An 18,392-nucleotide genomic window follows, 5' to 3' on the forward strand; every position below is an offset into this window, starting at 1 on the left:
CTCTGGCAACGCTGGATAACCACCAAACTCCGTGAATATGCCCGAGTGCTGCCATCCTGCTCATGGTCAGAGACCTGTGGACTGTTAGTTTTCTCTGGAGGATCCCGTAACTCTGAAAAAGATACCGACCTGCTTTATTTGTTTCATGCTCTGAACTTGAGTGAAGCGACCACTAAGTTTTTGGTCCCTACGATCACAAGCACCGCATCAGGCCTGCAACGCTTTTATTTTATTTTGTTATATCCTTTTTGCCGGCTTAGCATAGAGTGATAATATGTGTGTGTGTTTGGTCACTAAAATAATTCAGTGGACAAGTAAAAGCATATAATTTAAAGTTGGAAAGGTAAAAAGGGAAAACGACTGTGTGTCTTGTGAAACAAAAGCAGTGAACACTCCTGGTATTTAATTTAATATTATTTTCATTTAATTTTGCTTAGAATTAAAGGAGGAAATTATTACTTCTAATTTTAAATGGTTTCTGATTGTGTTCACTATTTCAGAGGTTAAAAGCTATATAGCCTTCATACCCTATACCAACTTATATTAGAGTGTGGTATTGTATTGTGTTAAAGGGTTAGTACACTCAATTGTTTGTTACACTGTGGTCTCACAATAAGTTATATTCAAGAGGTATAGGATTTCCAAAGTGACCCAAGCAAAAGACATTAAATAAATTAGAGATAATATAACAAAGGAAATAAGGATAAAGAACTCAGGGCCCCATCCACATAGTATAGAGGGTAGACGGGCTACACAACCAATCCAACATGACTATCCTAGACCCAGCTAGCCTTCTTCCCTTTTTAAAAACTGGACAAAAACACTCCTTACACAAGAGTATAATTCAACAGTACTAGTCAACAAACGTGTTGAGTATGTTTCCCTGACATTTCCTCTGCCATTTGAAAACTGTTTTGTTTTGACATTTTGAAACCTGTATTGTTTAAGTCTCTTTTACTTGCCAGCAATCTTCCTCCTTTGTTCGTGCATTACTGTGTTTCTTGGCACCTTACCACCTTGTAGATTTTGGAATAGTGTAAAACCACTGGTGGGATTCTGTATTGCCTCACCCGTATATGTGTCATTATATGCATGCACGAGGTAAATAAAGTGGGGATCCACTCCTAAAAACATTGTTCCATAGCGTTACTAGTGGTCAGAAACGTCAAAGGATACCTTTAAATGCGCTACTTCAGTCAGAACAGAACTACTTATGTGTCTTTGTAAATTGTTTGAGGGAGAAATATTCACACATTTGCTGTTTTTTAATATTCTTAAGGACAATCATGTACCACATCATTTTATAGTGATAATGAATTAGGTGGCAAGTCCTCCTTGATCTCTTCTATATTGGTATAGAACTCATGTTCTGAACCAATATATGCAGTAGTTTATCTCTTAGCCAGGGCTCGTCACCTAAATTTCAACTCACTGTATTTATTTTAGGTGCAGAATTTCTTTTTATGTTTGTTTGTTTGTTTTTATCAGGTGAACTTTATAGTATCACTTAATTATCAAACATAAGTCAGTTTCCTGATGATGCCACGCTGTATCTGAAAAATAATACTATAATTTCAAACATTATAGGGAAACTTAACTTTTTTGAAAAGGCATCTGGACTGACAAGAAATTTAAAAGTCAACTCCTTTCACTGATTAAGAGCGTGATATGTGGCTGAAAGCTCTGGAAAGGCTAGTAAGTGGACCTTGAGTTGCGATTATTTTGTCACACAATATTTGAATTATTGTCTGCCTGCAGCATGGTTTGTAAAAATATACTACTTAAAATAACAAATAAAAATAACTTAAATAATCATTATGTATTCATTCTTGGGAGTTTAAGTTTTTGTTTAATATGAACACTTCATAAAACCAACCTGTGTGTGTGTGTGTGTGTATATGTTGGTCAATATGCTCTCGTCCGACTAAATTCTCATTGGTCGAATAATCTCTGTATTATTTTCATAAGGAGAAAAGTGCTACATCAACAGCTTTCCAGGATCAACCCATTATTTCCTGCAGCGGGAGGGACAGACTAACAAATAACCTGTGAAAACAACGGGGGTGTATTCAAAACACCCCCGTTGTTTTCACAACTTTGAACTCACCCAACCTAACGGAGACTGCTGGGTCTAACTGTACTCAACGTTCACTGAATGTTAACTGAATCTGTGTTTCTCCTGTAATATTATCAACAAACCTCCTCCAGGCTATAACATAGTTTTTAATGCCAAAAATCTGACGTCTTCTTCTTTCTAAATATCGGTAGCGTAACTCAGTTTAGGAATAGGGCAGTGGTTAGTATGTTTGCGTAGCAAGTGGGGAAAGAGCGGCGGGAAAGTGACGGTGGATGCGAGCGGAGCAGAGGAAAAGGTTAGCGGTAAGTTCTCAGTCTGGCAGTAAATGTACAGTACAGATTAAAGTGTAACAGTTAATAAATGCTAAAAAAAAAAAAAAAAAAAGTCACGTCTGTTGTTTCCCCAAGTGCTGCAAAAGTGAAGGGGGTTAGCTCCGAAGTTAGCAACAATAGGTTAGCCTAACCGGAAGAGGCAAAACGGAGAAATGTGAGTTCACTGTGCTCTCTGTCCTGTGACACCCCCCAATCCACCCGCGACTACTCAATTAGTTGAAGATTATGTACAATTTCAGTCGACTAAGATTTTCTTTGGTTGACTACAGCCCTGCAAATGTGTCATTTTACCAACAAAGTGAAATTCAAATTTATAGTACTGTTCTATTGTGACAACAAATTTATGTTTTCATCAAAAACAGACAACATATCACATGATTTACACGTGTTTCCAATATATTTTCATAGTATACAGAAATATACAACAAAACTCACGGTTCGGATCGTATCATGGATTTGAGTCACGGATCAGATCATTATTAGGATCAGCGGGAAAAAAGGGGAAGACAAATAAAACTTTGATTTCTATTTATTCTGTAACACACTTACAGCCAGAAACAGCAAGAAGCTTTTGCCCATGGTCTTAAATGAAGACAACATTTAAGATGTCCAATGTGTAAATAAAATAAAATATATAATATATTAAATGCTCAGTTATTGCAATATGAGGCATGAAACCTTCCTCTTTTAAACGGTGAATGAAACAGCCTCTGTCTACATCATCAAAACTTGATGATAAACATTCACCGCTAACGTCAGTTAGCAGCTAGATGCTAATTAGCTGCTCAGCTGCAGCACATTAAACAGCAGCTAAACATAACTCAAATGTCACATCAGAACCGAATTAGATGCTGGTTGGATCGTTGCTCTTCGAAATCCCTGTTAACGACATGCTGTCTGCCCATGACTTGTACTTAGAGCAATTTGTTTACCTTGCCTCAAATGAGAAATTGAATTTTGCAATTAATCCGCAGTTCATATGCCTGCCGAACCGTGGGGGGCGATCCGTACGGATCACGGATCAACTACAATCCGTTACACCAGTAGTTAACATTTGTTATTCTAGTTACTTTAAGTTTATCACTCAATATACGACTCAGCTTAAAACGAACTAAAGAAACTGTCAGAAGCAAGCAGCCAGACCTCCTGCACTCATTCACTAATCACACATCAACAGGTGACTGAACAACCACTCAATTAAAAACGAATGAATGAGTCCAGACAGCTCACTTTAACTTCAACTAGCAAACTAACGTTACCCACAACACATTATATGATCTCTGCTGCATTCTTGTTAAGGAGATAAAAAACACAAAAAAGCCACACAGAAACATTTAACCATCAGAGATGAAATTAGCGACCAAAGAGACAGAGAGAGAGAAGCTGTATCTGACTCACGTTATCTGACGTCTTCTTCTTTCTATCATGGAGATGAAGTATTCATGCCATAACGTCCATTTGTAGCTGTTGGTCATCTTGTTTGTTAGTTAACAGAACTTTGCGGCTGCTGGTTAACCAGTCTGATATCATTAGCAACAATGACAAACAAGCTAACTCTCCTGGTTGTTTCTCCGGTTGCTTCTCTCTCCAGCCTCCACGGCAGCGTCCTGCTGCACAATCCAGATAATTTCTCCCGTTAGCTTAACAACAGTCCTTAACAGTCCTTCCATGGATGTATAAAGAGGCCTTCAGGCTGCTACAACAAGCTAACTGTTGCGTTGGCTAACGCAAGGATCTATCTACTGCTGCTACTCTGCCTTACAGTGGAGAGAATTGAAGATGAAATCTGGAAACTATCATTGGACCAACTCGATGTCAATATTGCATTCTGGTCGTTGATAAGTAAGGGAGGAGCGTCATTTTATGTGTGATGGCCAATCACAGATTAGCATGAAAAAAAAAGAAATACATTGAGTCCAATGTAAGAGATCCCGTCCTGCGGAGGACAGCAGGCACCTGTCCTCCTCTGTCCCCCACTCCACCTCCACCAATTGCGCCCCCCCACCACCACCACCACTTCACACACTGCTCTTTCTCTCCTCCTGCCCTGCAGGTGTCGCTGTTGAAGCATTTTAAACAGAATTTCAGCAATGGATTTTTTTCCAAAGAAGAGAGAAAAAATACTTTATAAATACTAAGATTTGGTAATGGTTTATTTCAACCAAATATTCTTTTTTATATTTTGATCTCCCTTTTGCATCTTAAAAATAGAGGAGGATCAACCTCCTCTGCATCTATGGACCAGCCTCCACTGATATCTATCTATCTATATAAATGTATTTATTTATGTGTGTGTGTGTGTGTATGTGTAATATGTGTATAATATGTATATACTGTAAATAATGTTTTTGACTTTTAATATTTTTAACTAAAACTTAAAGAATGTTAATCATCATTATAGTCTTATATATAAATAAATATTAAGCATGATTAAATGCCTCACATACACAGTTTATCTCATTTAATATTCGGCAGCCATTTTGATCAAAGGCATTTTGTGTGATGTCACTGACGTGAGGTCACAACAGAACATGACACAACATTCCGTGTTCCGTTCATCAAAGCCTCAGAATTCAGGACAAACTGTCAGATACTGAATCGTTGGATCGACATCCGTTCGTTGCATCGAAGTTATCGTGTTAAACACTTGTTTAAACGCCGTCATGAACAAAGACTCTGAAAAACCTTGTCAATCTCCAACTGTTAGGAGAAGAAGTAAGTGAGAAAAAACTAGCAATCACTTATTTATACTCATTTATATCATTTATCAGTTGGCACTAATTTCTCAGATTCCTGTTGCTGAGCACTTTTTCTCACCTTGACAATGTATCTGGGATCTGAGTCTGAACTGTGTCTTGACATTAAAAAAAAGATTATTTTATACAATTAGTGACAAAAATTCACAACAAATTAATGTTCCACTGTTTTCTCATTTGCAGAGATTAATAGCAGCCAGACACAACAAAGTCAACAGGCTGCAAAGGATGGCAGGACCAGGGCCAGGAAAAGAAAGGCCAGTCCTGACAAGGAGACCCCCAAGAAGAGGAAAAGGGTCTCTAAAGCCGAACCTTGTAACGGCTCAGAAGAAGGTGTCGGTGTGAAAAGAGGGAAGAGGAAAGTCGAGGAACATGGAGAGGGACCTTTAGAGAAGAAGAGGAAAAGCTTTGACCCTCAACTGGATGACAAGGAGTCCGCGTCCTCCTCAACGGACAATCGAAGCTTATTGCAGATATTTTGGTCTTATTTGTCCAATTTATCTGTCACTAAGTTTTTTTTCCCTTCATCCCACAACAATGGAGGTGAGATATGAAATTCCATTTTTGTTGCTCACAGCATTAACAAATTATACTTAAAAATTTAAGAAAAGCAACATCTCTTTGCAAAAACAGCACCCTAAATGCAATGAATAATCCACAAAACACACACAAACTGTTGGCTTTTAAGTCAAAAATCTATAATATAGATATAAACAAAACTATGGATAGATGCCACTGGAGGGAAGAGAGAAATGTGTTTTCAAATGTGTCAACGTTAAAGGTGTTGGGAGGCATATTTTTTCCACTTTGGACAGAGCCAGGGTAACTCTTCCCCCTGCCTCAAATCTTTATGCTAAGCTAGGCTACCCAAATCTCAACTCCAACCTGTACTTTTTTTTTTAATCATCATCAACAATCTAATATTACTCTGGGTGTTTCTCATCTGTAGAGAGCAGCAGCAGCAACCCGTTAGAGGGGTGCAGTACATCTGTGGCCCCGAGAGGTGTTAAGAGGAGAGCCACTGCTGATGGAGAAGGACCAACCAGGAAGAAGAAGAGGAGTTTGGAAGAGACCAAGGAGGACTCCACCTGCTCAGTAGAGGCCCGCAGAGGTTAGTAGATAGATTATTGAAGGCTTTAAGTAACATGAAATGAATTAATGTTACAAACAACTGAACTAAATCAAAAATGTCACTGTTTAGCTGAGTTTGAGGCCAAATATGAAGAGGGGAACCAGCTTGGTGAAGGAGGATGTGGATCTGTGTTTGCCGGCTACCGCAAAGCAGATAATTTACCAGTGAGTGTTACATACACATTCTCATGTTTAACCTGCATTGTTTTGCTGCATTTTTTTATGCAGGGTTAATATTTCATGTTGGTCTGAACACAGCCCGACACAGTATGTTCAGAAAGTGTTAACCAAATACCTGTTTGTGTCTTGTAGGTAGCCATTAAACACGTCGCAAACAACAAAGTGTTCTGCAAAGAAGTGGTAAGTGAGCAACACCAACATTTCTTGGACTGAACTAAATGCATTATGGATTATTTATGAGTATTTATGGAGCTTCTTTCCCTTAACCTTCTATTTGTTTTGATGTTTCAGGATGAGAATGGGAAAAAGCTCTCTGTGGAGGTCGCCGTGATGTTAAAACTCGGTATGACTGAATCAGCTGTATCCCTGCTGGACTGGTACGATCTGGACGAGGAGCTCATATTGGTCCTGGAGAGACCAGTCCCCTCTGTAGACCTCTTCGACTACAATGAGGCCAACGGAGGATGCTTAAAAGAGGAGGAGGCCAAGGTAAGTAACTGGAGGATCCTGGTGAATATGTGTTTGTGTGCAAGTTAAGGCCATGTTGGCAGATCAAACACTCCCTCTCCCCTCATCTCCTCTCTCTATCTCTTCCTCAGATCATATTGAAACAGCTGCTGGACGCTACAATAGAACTTCAGGATAAAAACATCTTTCACCGAGACATCAAGACAGAAAACATCCTGATCGAGACCGGCGCTGACGTCCCACGTGTCCGTCTCATTGACTTTGGCTTGAGCTGCTTCTTTAAGAGAAGATCGTTGTGCCGCGTCTTTTACGGTATGATGTCTGGGTACTACTCCCGCTCTTCACCAATCGGTGACTTTTACATTTAAAGAAAGCCTCTCCGCCTCCTCACCACAGTCTTTATTATGTCTGTGTATTTCAGGTACCTCATGTTTCGCCCCCCCGGAGTGGTACAGTCGTCATGCCTACAGTGCCGGCCCCACAACAGTTTGGCAGCTGGGAATAGTCCTGCATGAAATACTGCACAGGGAATCATTTAGGACCAGAGAGTTCAAGGACAACAAGCCAAAAATCAGCAACAAGCTGTCCAACGGTATGAAAAACACACTTATAGGCAAACATGACATAATTCTGTTTATTTTAGTTCACGTTTCGATGGATCGCTGAAACTGTTGCCTTCATCTTTCTTCTCCTTCTTTCTCTCCAGAATGCCAGGATTTCTTGCAGAAATGTCTGAACAAAGTTCCCGAGCGGCGACCCACACTTGACCAACTACAGCACCACCCATGGCTCAGATAAACCGACACCACACACACACACACCTACACACATTTAAAATCATCAGCCATCATCAATCAAGATTTGTTTTCCACTTACGGCCGCTCATTACATGAATACCACTAGCACTGTTTTCTCTTCGACAGGAAGGCGGATGTGGACGAGTGCGGCTGGACCGTTTTTAATTGGAATCATCTAATTCGGCTGATTATTTTGGACATTTTACTTTAATACTTTTACTTTTTTCCCCACTTGTAGTTCCTGTAGCACCCCCAGTCATCCGAGGAGAGGGGATCTCTCTTTGAATTGCCTTTCCCGAGGTTTCTTCCCATTTTCCTCCTTCCGGTCTCAGGATTTTGGGGAGTTTTTCCTCGTCTTCTTAGAGAGCTTGGGCTGGGTCAGGAGCTGCTGCTGATGAGCAATTAGGAGCCAACGAGCCATTGTGTCATAATAATGACAAACGTAATCAGAAAGACAACAATAACGATAATAATGTCCACAATAAGTCCATGAAAATAAACATTAAAAAAAGAAAATGAAAGAGTCATATTTTTTTTTGTTTAGACCACAGAGAATCATCATAATCTCTCTTATTGCTTTTTGAGTGATATAAATTTTCTGGATTTTTCCCTTTAATTTTCAATAACATTTTACATTTATTTATTGTAACTACATCAGGAGAAGCCATGTGAAATCTCATTGTACCTGAGTATAATGACAATAAATATCATTCATCTGTTCATTTGATGTCAGCCTGTTTTCTGCTTGTTGCAGGATCATCAAAAAGACAAGCCAGAAGTGATAAATAAGAAAAAGTTTGAATAACTAGGTGAAATAACTTCTTGTCAGACAGCTCTCTATTATCGATTAAATTCAACATTCATCAGCTGAATGACTGCAGATAAACATAAATAATATTAGCACACTGAAATGTAAAATTAAACTCAGAGGATAAACCTGCTCATGAAATGAACGGTTGTGACTTTTACCTTGTGCAGAGTCAGAAGGGTCACCAAAACACATGGATTAATCCTCTGAGGACCATGAATATCCACAAAAATGCTACAAGTGATTAGTTACTGCTGGGGCTGCCTTAAAGGAAAATTGGTAGCATGAGTGGAAATCTTGAGGGAGTCACCAAAATTATTAGCAATCATTCTCTGGGGACCACAAGTGTCAATATTGGCAATTTGGCCAGTCAAGATATAGTATCTTGCTCTGGACTAAACTGTTGGGCTGAGTCAGCAGCCAACCCACTAACCAACTGTAGCCCAGTTAAAAATATGTTTATAAATAGTTGTCTGTAATAGATAAATAGATAAATAGGGTTTGTTAAAAGAGTATGGTTAAAATTCATATTTCTCATTGTGTTTAAAAAGGTCAAGTTCATGAGTAAACATGTTAAGGATGTTAAAAATGCATACAGGTATTTTATTTTATTTCTTTTTGATAAAAAAAGCTGCTAATAAAATAGAGTGGTGTCTTTCTGGAGAGGTGAATATGGTCAAATAGGTTTGTGTGTGTTACTTGGCTGACGTGTGTGTACGCAGACAGGGGGAGTAAGAGAGAAAGAGGAGAGAGACTGGAGGAGCGGAGAAGAAAGCAGCAGGAGGTGAACGAGCTAATGCGGGAGTTTTTCTGGGGGGATATCCGAAGTTGTGCAGGAAAAAGTAAAGATGTACCTGAGTTTTAGATTGTCAGCTCGATAATCTGTAAGAGGACATGTTTTGGGAGCAACAGATAACTTCTATCCGAAGTCTGCTGCGCTGCAGCCAACTTGAAAGAGGCTGCTCGTTAATGAAGTGAGCGGTGAGTTAGCAATGTGAACGGACTGTAGGCTGCTGCTAGCTAACCCAGCTCGACAAAGTAGCTTCGTCTGAATTTATTCCGACCTGAAAACGAGGGACAACAACCAGATATCGCTCTGAGCCACCCGGGGAAGCTCAGAGTTCCTCTGGCAACGCTGGATAACCACCAAACTCCGTGAATATGCCCGAGTGCTGCCATCCTGCTCATGGTCAGAGACCTGTGGACTGTTAGCTTTCTCTGGAGGATGCCGTAACTCTGAAAAACGTACCGACCTGCTTTATTTGTTTCATGCTCTAAACTTGAGTGAAGCGACCACAAAGTTTTTGGTCCCTACGATCACAAGCACCGCATCAGGCCTGCAACGCTTTTATTTTATTTTGTTATATCCTTTTTGTCGGCTTAGCATAGAGTGATAATGTGTGTGTGTTTGGTCACTAAAATAATTCAGTGGACAAGTAAAAGCATATAATTTAAAGTTGGAAAGGTAAAAAGGGAAAACTACTGTGTGACTTGTGAAACAAAAGCAGTGAACACTCCTGGTATTTAATTTAATATTATTTTCATTTAATTTTGCTTTAGAATTAAAGGAGGAAATGATTACTTCTAATTTTAAATGGTTTCTGAGTGTGTTCATTATTTCAGAGGTTAAAAGCTATATAGCCTTCATACCCTATACCAACTTATATTAGAGTGTGGTATTGTACTGTGTTAAAGGGTTAGTACACTCAAGTGTTTGTTACACTGTGGTCTCACAATAAGTTAAATTCAAGAGGTATAGGATTTCCAAAGTGACCCAAGCAAAAAACATTTAATAAATTAGAGATAATATAACAAAGGAAATAAGGATAAAGAACTCAGGGCCCAGGGGCGGATCTAGAAAAATATTTATGGGGTGGCAAAAGGGGGGCAGGAATTTTCGAGGGGTGGCAATGAATTAAATCACAGTTTGATAAGACAATAGTAGACATAATTTACACAAACACTTCTGCTTGCAGGACTTTATACATAACTCAAAAACATGTCTCATATGTGGATATAATGGCATGGGCTACTATTTACAAACTCATACAAACTTAATCTCATGCAATCAGTGTTTCATATGAAACAGTCAACTGAATGAGAGAAAGAACTTTGATGACACTGCTGTATGTGGGTCATTATCACATGAAAAGCATTAAGGTAGGACACTGGTGATGAATGACATATGTGTGAAAGGAAGAATAAAACTGTGTCAGAGTGGTAGCATTGCAGGATGCATTTGTATAAGTAACTATCCAAAGTAAAACTTACCCATGACGATCTATGCAGTACGCTGTACCAAAATTAGTATTGCTACATCTGATTACCTCATGTCACTGATGGCCCTGGGTCAACTATGGAAATAAACAGTATTCAAACAAGGACTGGACATGACTTTTAATGGTTACTCAGAGCATACTTTTGACAAATGAGGTTTTTACCAATAAAATCATATCAAATACAGAACATTACAAAAGAGTATGTTAAATTAAAATCTCCACAAACCTGGAAAGGAGTCACATGAAAATAAACCTTGCTCCCAGTCATAAAATGTACAAAGAACTTTTGTGAGTAGACTGTTCCTGGACAGTTTTATACATACAGTGAAAAAGTTTTTGGGCCCATGCATTTTGAACATTGCATTAAGAATCATTCTTAAGTCTTTAAGTACAATTTATTTTAGTACAGTCATAGCTAAACTCTAAATAAATTTTAAAGACATTAAAAACATAAAGTAGGTTCCATAAAAGTTGAGACTGGGGACATATTTAAGGGTGTCTGAACACTTTTTTCCCACCACTGTAAAACAAAGAAAGAGACATTTAATAGTCACTATCCAATGTCATGTCTATAACAGTTGAATGCGGCGATTTCCATGCTGCTCAGCAAAACGTTTTACAAATTTATCTAGATCTAATGCTTTTGTGCGTTTTGATTCAATGCTGAGTACAGCCAAACTAGATAGTCTCTTTTCTGTCACAGTAGACCGCAAATAAGTCTTAATGAGCCTAAGAGATGAGAAACTTCGTTCACAGGATGCACTGCTCACAGGTAAAACAACTGCTATTTTACACAATCTGAACAACTCATAAAAAACATCCTGGTATGGGTCCAAAAACCGAGTGAACTCCATTAGAGTGGTAGGACTCTCATTTTCCCCCTTTTTTCTATCAAGTACTCTCCTCGTCTGATGTAACTCGTGTTTGAGATCCTCAATATTGGAGTCATAAGCTTCAGCCAATAACAGTACAGCATCCTCTCTCAGAAAAGTTGGACTTGATGGATTTAGTGCCTGAACACCCTGCATAATATCACAATTTGTGTTGGAAAATCGTCTTCCTATTTCTCCAATCATGTTATCCAGAACTGGATAGTACACAGAGACACAAAAAGTGTGTTTGCTATCTGGAACTACATGCTGTCCCAAGGTGGAGTGGATGACAGTATCTTGAAGCACCTTTGTTGTCTGTCTTGGCCTCTTTGATTTTCGCTGAGTCGTATCAATGTTACTTCGTTGACATAAATCAAGTGTTTCACTCCACATTTCATCAAAAGAGGCTTCACTACGGTACTGGACCAGTGTCTCTTTGAGTGCTTCAATAAGTTCAACAGCCTTAGCATAGTCTACTGTTTTAGACTGGAGCATGTCTGATAAAAATTTGGAGTCACTCAGGACCTTTCTGAACAGAACAAGAGAGCCAGCAAAATTCAGATCAATCTGGGCCAATATCCCTCTTGCTTCAACAGCTCTTTGTGGATGGTTCTCAGATGCAATCTCTTCAAGCACTTGTACTATTGCTGGCAACCTGTCCATAACATTGCGACATGCTATGTGTCTACAGGCCCAGCGTGTATCACTCAGCTGTTGGAGTTCTCTTGGTGGGCCATCAAACATCTCTCGTTGCACTTCCAGCCATTTGTTATGCACATAAGACCCAGACATAAACACATACATTTGCTCTAATAATGAAAAGAAGTTTCCTGCATCTGCCACACTTTTTACAGCGTCAACTATGACTAGGTTCAAGCAGTGTGCACTGCAGTGAATGTAGAAGGCATGTTTGGCCACTTCTTTTATTTTTGCCTGGACACCTGCATGTGTCCCACGCATTACTGCCGCACCATCGTAGCCCTGGCCTACAAGGTTATTCTTGTACTCTAGCCCATGCTTTTCAAGAAAGCATATAATTTTTTCACTTAAGGCAGCAGCATGCAGGTGTTCTGCCACTTCAAATTCCAGAAAGCTCTCATGAACCACACCATTGTAAAAATATCGCAGAACAAATGACATTTGCTCTTTTTTCTGAGCATCTTTAGTTTCATCAACAATAACCGAAAACTGCTTGCTCATTTTAACTTCCTGGATGATTTCTTCTTTAACCATAGAAGCCAAGCATTCCAGTATTTCGTTCTGTATTGTTTTACTGGTGTATTTTGCATTCTTAGCTTGTTGTTCAAGTCTTTTTTTAATAATGGGGTTATGGTTACCCACCAAGTCTAACATAGACAGAAAAACACCTCTTTTTTCTGAGTCAACAGACTCCCTGTGACCCCGCTGAGCTATGTTTTCAGTTGCTGTCAGAATCAAGATTTCAGCAAGTGTTTTGACATAGTACTGATTTTCAGCAACTTGCTTTTTGTTTTGCTCATCCATTAACCCAAACATTGAGCTATTTTTATCCAAATTTTTTTTGTTCTCTCTCCAAGCAAACATGGCATTTATGTGACCTTCAGATCTGGCATGAGAATGGAAACCACTGTCTTTCATGGTTGCCTTTTTCCAGTTGCAGTAGCCTTCAAATGAGGTGAAAACTGTCCTTGGAGCATCAGGTAGGGAAAAATGCCTACATGCAAAGCAGTAAGCTGAATTGTTTGATTGCGAATATTCTAGCCAGGGGTAAGTTTTGTACCAGTCACTTTGAAAGCTTCTTCTGGCTCCTCCTTGGAGGGTCTTGGGGAAGCTGCCTCGCTGTGGTTGCATAGGCACCTCACACCTGGACTTAGATATGTCTAGAAGATGGAGGGGAGAAAAGATTAAAACTGCACTACATATGAACTAGTCTTAAAATATAAGAACTAGAAAATACAAAATAAATTTGGAACTGTCATTGATTAGTTATAACTTTCAGATTGTGTAAACACACAGTAACATTTAGAGTATTTTTTGATTCATGTGTTTAATTTTGGCAATCTAAAATACATTTCAAACAAAATATTAAAATTCTGTCCCCATCTAATTACACTTTCACATTTACAAGTTCCCCAATTATTCATATTTAGACTAACAAGAATATTTATATTTATTTGAAGAAGTCTAAGCAATGTCTCTTGTAGCAAAATTTTATAAGGCATTAATTAGCATATAATAGCTAATACTTAGTTATGGAGTTTAACTTGTGGTATATTACTAATCAATACCAACATTTTCTCTTGTAAATAATGTAAATTGTGTCATGGTTATTATTTTAATACAGTATTTTCTATTACTGAGTTTTTTTTACTCTATTTACTGTCCACTTGCTGCTGTAACTTATCTTATGCATTATCTTATTTCATACCATGTGGACCAGCTCGACTGGAGATAGCTGGTGATGGTTCACTCCTTTCCCTTTCTCTTTCTGAGCCCTGTACTTCATCTTCTCTCTTATTTTCTCCGTCCTCATCTTGGTGGTGCACTCCCTCCATATAATCTCCGCTGTGTTCTGTCACCTCCTCCTGTCCCTGGTCACCTTGGCCTTGAACTCTGTCGCGTTTCTGTTGCCCTTCTCTCTCTCCTTTCAACTCGTCTCTGTCTTCTTTCTTTCCTTCCATCTCCTTTCCCTCTCTCTCCACCTCGTCCTCTCCTCTCTCTCCTTCCTCATCTTTTCTCTCTCCTTTCACCTCATGTCTTCCGTCTACCTTGCTCAATTGTTCATTTTCAATCTCTTTGGCTTTTCTCTTCGGTCCGAAAAAACTGTGTATGTTACCTTTCCTCTTCATTTCTGCTGGATTCACAGACGTTTAACGTTAATCAATGTTAGCTTAAATTAGACGATAGCCAATATTAATGTAACGGTTACATGTACAAAATAACCTTCTTCAACTAGATTTTTTCATCTTAAAAGCAACATAGCAACTGTACAAGTTACACTAACTAACTAACTTACAACTAACGTTATACTAGGACTGTACTTTCATCATTCGATAATTAATCGGTATTTACCTCTTTACTCCCGTGTCTTCTCTCCTTGCTCCTCTGCTTCGCGCCACACAGTTTAAAAATAAAATAAACAAAGAAAAGGTCCAGTAGTGCCGCTCTGACGCTCTCGTGCTGCATTCGGTGCAGTAGGACATCAGAGATTCGCGCTCGTAAAAGTCAAGTTGGCCATAACTTTTCTTTGAATTCGTTGCTGCCAAGTGGGGTGGCAGCAGGGGAGGCAAGGCATTATTTTAGGGTGGCAGCTGCCACCCCATGCCACCCCGGTAGATCCGCCACTGTCAGGGCCCCATCCACATAGTATAGAGGGTAGACGGGCTACACAACCAATCCAACATGACTATCCTAGACCCAGCTAGCCTTCTTCCCTTTTTAAAAACCGGACAAAAACACTCCTTACACAAGAGTATAATTCAACAGTACTAGTCAACAAACGTGTTGAGTACATTTCCCTGACATTTCCTCTGCCATTTGAAAAAACTCCTTTGTTTTGACATTTTGAAACCTGTATTGTTTAAATCTCTTTTACTTCCCAGCAATCAATCTTCCTCCTTTGTTCGTGCATTACTGTGTTTCTTGGCACCTTACCACCTTGTAGATTTTGGAATAGTGTAAAACCACTGGTGGGATTCTGTATTGCCTCACCCGTATATGTGTCATTATATGCATGCACGAGGTAAATAAAGTGGGGACCCACTCATAAAAACATTGTTCCATAGCGTTACTAGTGGTCAGAAACATCAAAGGATACCTTTAAATGCGCTACTTCAGTCAGAACAGAACTACTTATGTGTCTTTGTAAATTGTTTGAGGGAGAAATATTCACACATTTGCTGTTTTTTTAATATTCTTAAGGACAATCATGTACCACATCATTTTATAGTGATAATGAATTAGGTGGCGAGTCAGAACTCATGTTCTGTACCAATTCAGTAGTTTATCTCTTAACCAGGGCTCGTCACCTAAATTTCAACTCACTGTATTTATTTTAGGTGCAGAATTTCTTTTTTTGTTTGTTTGTTTGTTTTTATCAGGTGAACTTTATAGTATCACTAAATTATCAAACATAAGTCAGTTTCCTGATGATGCCACGCTGTTTCTGAAAAACAATACTATAATTTCAAACATTATAAGGAAACTTAACTTTTTAAAATGGCATCTGGACTGACAAGAAATTTAAAAGTCAGCTCTTTTCACTGATTAAGAGCATGATATGTGACTGAAAGCTCTGAAAAAGCTAGTAAGTGGACCTTGAGTTGAGATTATTTTGTCACACAATATTTTAATTACTGTCTGCCTGCAGCATGGTTTGTAAAAATATACTACTTAAAATAATAAATAAAAATAACTTAAATAATCATTATGTATTCATTCTTGGGAGTTTAAGTTTTTGTTTAATATGAACAGTTCATAAAAACAACCTGTGTGTCTGTGTACAAACACACACACACACACACACACACACATATATATTTTATATATTAGTGGCGGCTAGTGACTCAAAAAATTGGGGAGGACAGGAGGAAAACCAACATGGAATCTTACAACAAACCGCATCAAACTATATCATTGTCCCACCTGATGAAATCAGAGGGGTGGGGGGCAATTTTATATGCCAATAAAACAACTTGCTTGAGTGGTGAAAAGGCTGCTTCTTTAAAGACATTTAGCATATACATAATGTCTCTGAACAAAGAAGTGCTCATTTTAGCCATGGAGTGGATCAAATGTGTAGGGCTGTAGTCTGCTGGTCGATTAGCTGGTCAATATGCTCTCGTCTGACTAAATTCTCATTGGTCGAATAATCTCTATTATTTTCATAAGGAGAAAAGTGCTAAATCAACAGCTTTCCAGGATCAACCCATTATTTCCTGTGGCGGGAGGGACAGACTAACAAATAACCTGTGAAAACAACGGGGGTGTATTCAAAACACCCCCGTTGTTTTCACAACTTTGAACTCGCCCAACCTAATGGAGACTGCTGGGTCTAACGGTTCCCAACGTTTACTGAACGTTTACTGAATCTGTTTCTCCTGTAACATTATCAACGAACCTCCTCCAGGCCAAAACATATTTTTAATGCCAAAAATAACGCTAAATATCGGTAGCGTAACTCCGTTTAGGAATAGGGCAGTGGTTAGTATGTTTGCGTAGCAAGTGGGGAAAGAGCGGCGGGAAAGTGACGGTGGATGCGAGCGGAGCAGAGGAAAAGGTTAACGGTAAATTCTCAGTCTGGCAGTAAATGTACAGTACAGACTAAAGTGTAACAGTTAATAAATGCTATAAAGTCACATCTGTTGTTTCCCCAAGAGCTGCAAAAGTGAAGGGGGTTAGCTCCGAAGTTAGCAACAATAGGTTAGCCTAACCGGAAGAGGCAAAACGGAGAAATGTGAGTTCACTGTGCACTCTGTCCCGTTACACCCCCCAACCCACCTGCGACTAATCAATTAGTTGAAGATTATGTACGATTTCAGTCGACCAAGATTTACTTGGTTGACTACAGCCCTGCAAATGTGTCATTTTACCAACAAAGTGAGATTCAAATTTATAGTAATGTTCTATTGTGACAACAAAATTATGTTCTCATCAAAAACAGACAACATATCACATGATTTACACGTGTTTCCAATATATTTTCTTAGTATACAGAAATATATAACACAAAACTCACGGTTCGGATCGTATCACGGATTTGAGTCACGGATCAGATCGTTATTAGGATCAGCGGAAAAAAAGGGGGGAGACAAATAAAACTTTGTTTTCTATTTATTTTGTAACACACTTACAGCCAGAAACAGCAAGAAACTGAAATGAAAACAACATTTAAGATGTCCAATGTGTAAATAAAATAAAATATATAATATATTAAATGCTCAGTTATTGCAATATGAGGCATGAAACCTTCCTCTTTTAAACAGTGAATGAAACAGCCTCTGTCCACATCATCAAAACTTGATAACAAACATTCACCGCTAACGTCAGTTAGCAGCTAGATGCTAATTAGCTGCTCAGCTGCAGCACATTAAACAGCAGGTAAACATAACTCAAATGTCACATCAGAACCGAATTAGATGCTGGTTTGATCTTTGCTCTTTGAAATCCCCGTTAACGTTAGCGACATGCTGTCTGTCCATGACTTGTACTTACAGCAGTTTGTTTACTTTGTCTCAAATGAGACATTAAATTTTTCAATTAATCCGCAGTTCATATGCCTGCCGAACCGTGGGGGGATATCCGTACGGATCACGGATCAACTACAATCCGTTACACCAGTAGTTAACATTTGTTATTCTAGTTACTTTAAGCTTATTACTCAATATACGACTCAGCTTAAAACGAACTAAAGAAACTGTCAGAAGCAAGCAGCCAGACCTCCTGCACTCATTCACTAATCACACATCAACAGGTGACTGAACAACCACTCAATTAAAAACGAATGAATGAGTCCAGACAGCTCACTGTAACTTCAACTAGCAAACTAACGTTACCCATAACATATTATATGATATCTGCTGCATTCTTGTTAAGGAGATAAAAAACACAGACATTTAACCATCGGAGATGAAATTAGCAACCAAAGAGACAGAGAGAGAGAAGCTGTATCTGACTCACGTTATCTGACGTCTTCTTCTTTCTATCATGGAGAT

General features: G+C 38.8%; 2 protein-coding genes across 2 annotated transcripts in view; one reads left to right on the forward strand and one right to left on the reverse strand.

The window, feature by feature from the left end:
• Positions 1-18,392, reverse strand: part of caln1 (calneuron 1) — a 192,928-nt gene that overhangs the window by 89,579 nt on the left and 84,957 nt on the right. The window lies entirely within an intron of this gene.
• Positions 5,058-7,743, forward strand: LOC122983863 (serine/threonine-protein kinase pim-1-like). The gene is made up of 9 exons (XM_044354037.1): positions 5,058-5,124; positions 5,349-5,708; positions 6,115-6,276; positions 6,367-6,461; positions 6,609-6,656; positions 6,768-6,965; positions 7,076-7,256; positions 7,366-7,536; positions 7,651-7,743. The coding sequence occupies exons 1-9, from the start codon at positions 5,073-5,075 to the stop codon at positions 7,740-7,742; spliced, it is 1,359 nt and encodes a 452-aa protein (XP_044209972.1). The 5' UTR covers positions 5,058-5,072; the 3' UTR covers position 7,743.

Source organism: Thunnus albacares, chromosome 6 (genome assembly GCF_914725855.1).
Source record: "Thunnus albacares chromosome 6, fThuAlb1.1, whole genome shotgun sequence".
NCBI lineage: Eukaryota > Metazoa > Chordata > Actinopteri > Scombriformes > Scombridae > Thunnus > Thunnus albacares.

Coding starts and splice junctions, on each gene's coding strand:
- LOC122983863 (XM_044354037.1), top strand. CDS start 5,073: ATGAACAAAGACTCTGAAAAACCTTGTCAATCTCCAACTGTTAGGAGA. Junction 5,709..6,114: donor TTCATCCCACAACAATGGAG/GTGAGATATGAA, acceptor TCTCATCTGTAG/AGAGCAGCAGCAGCAACCCG. Junction 7,537..7,650: donor CAGCAACAAGCTGTCCAACG/GTATGAAAAACA, acceptor CTTTCTCTCCAG/AATGCCAGGATTTCTTGCAG.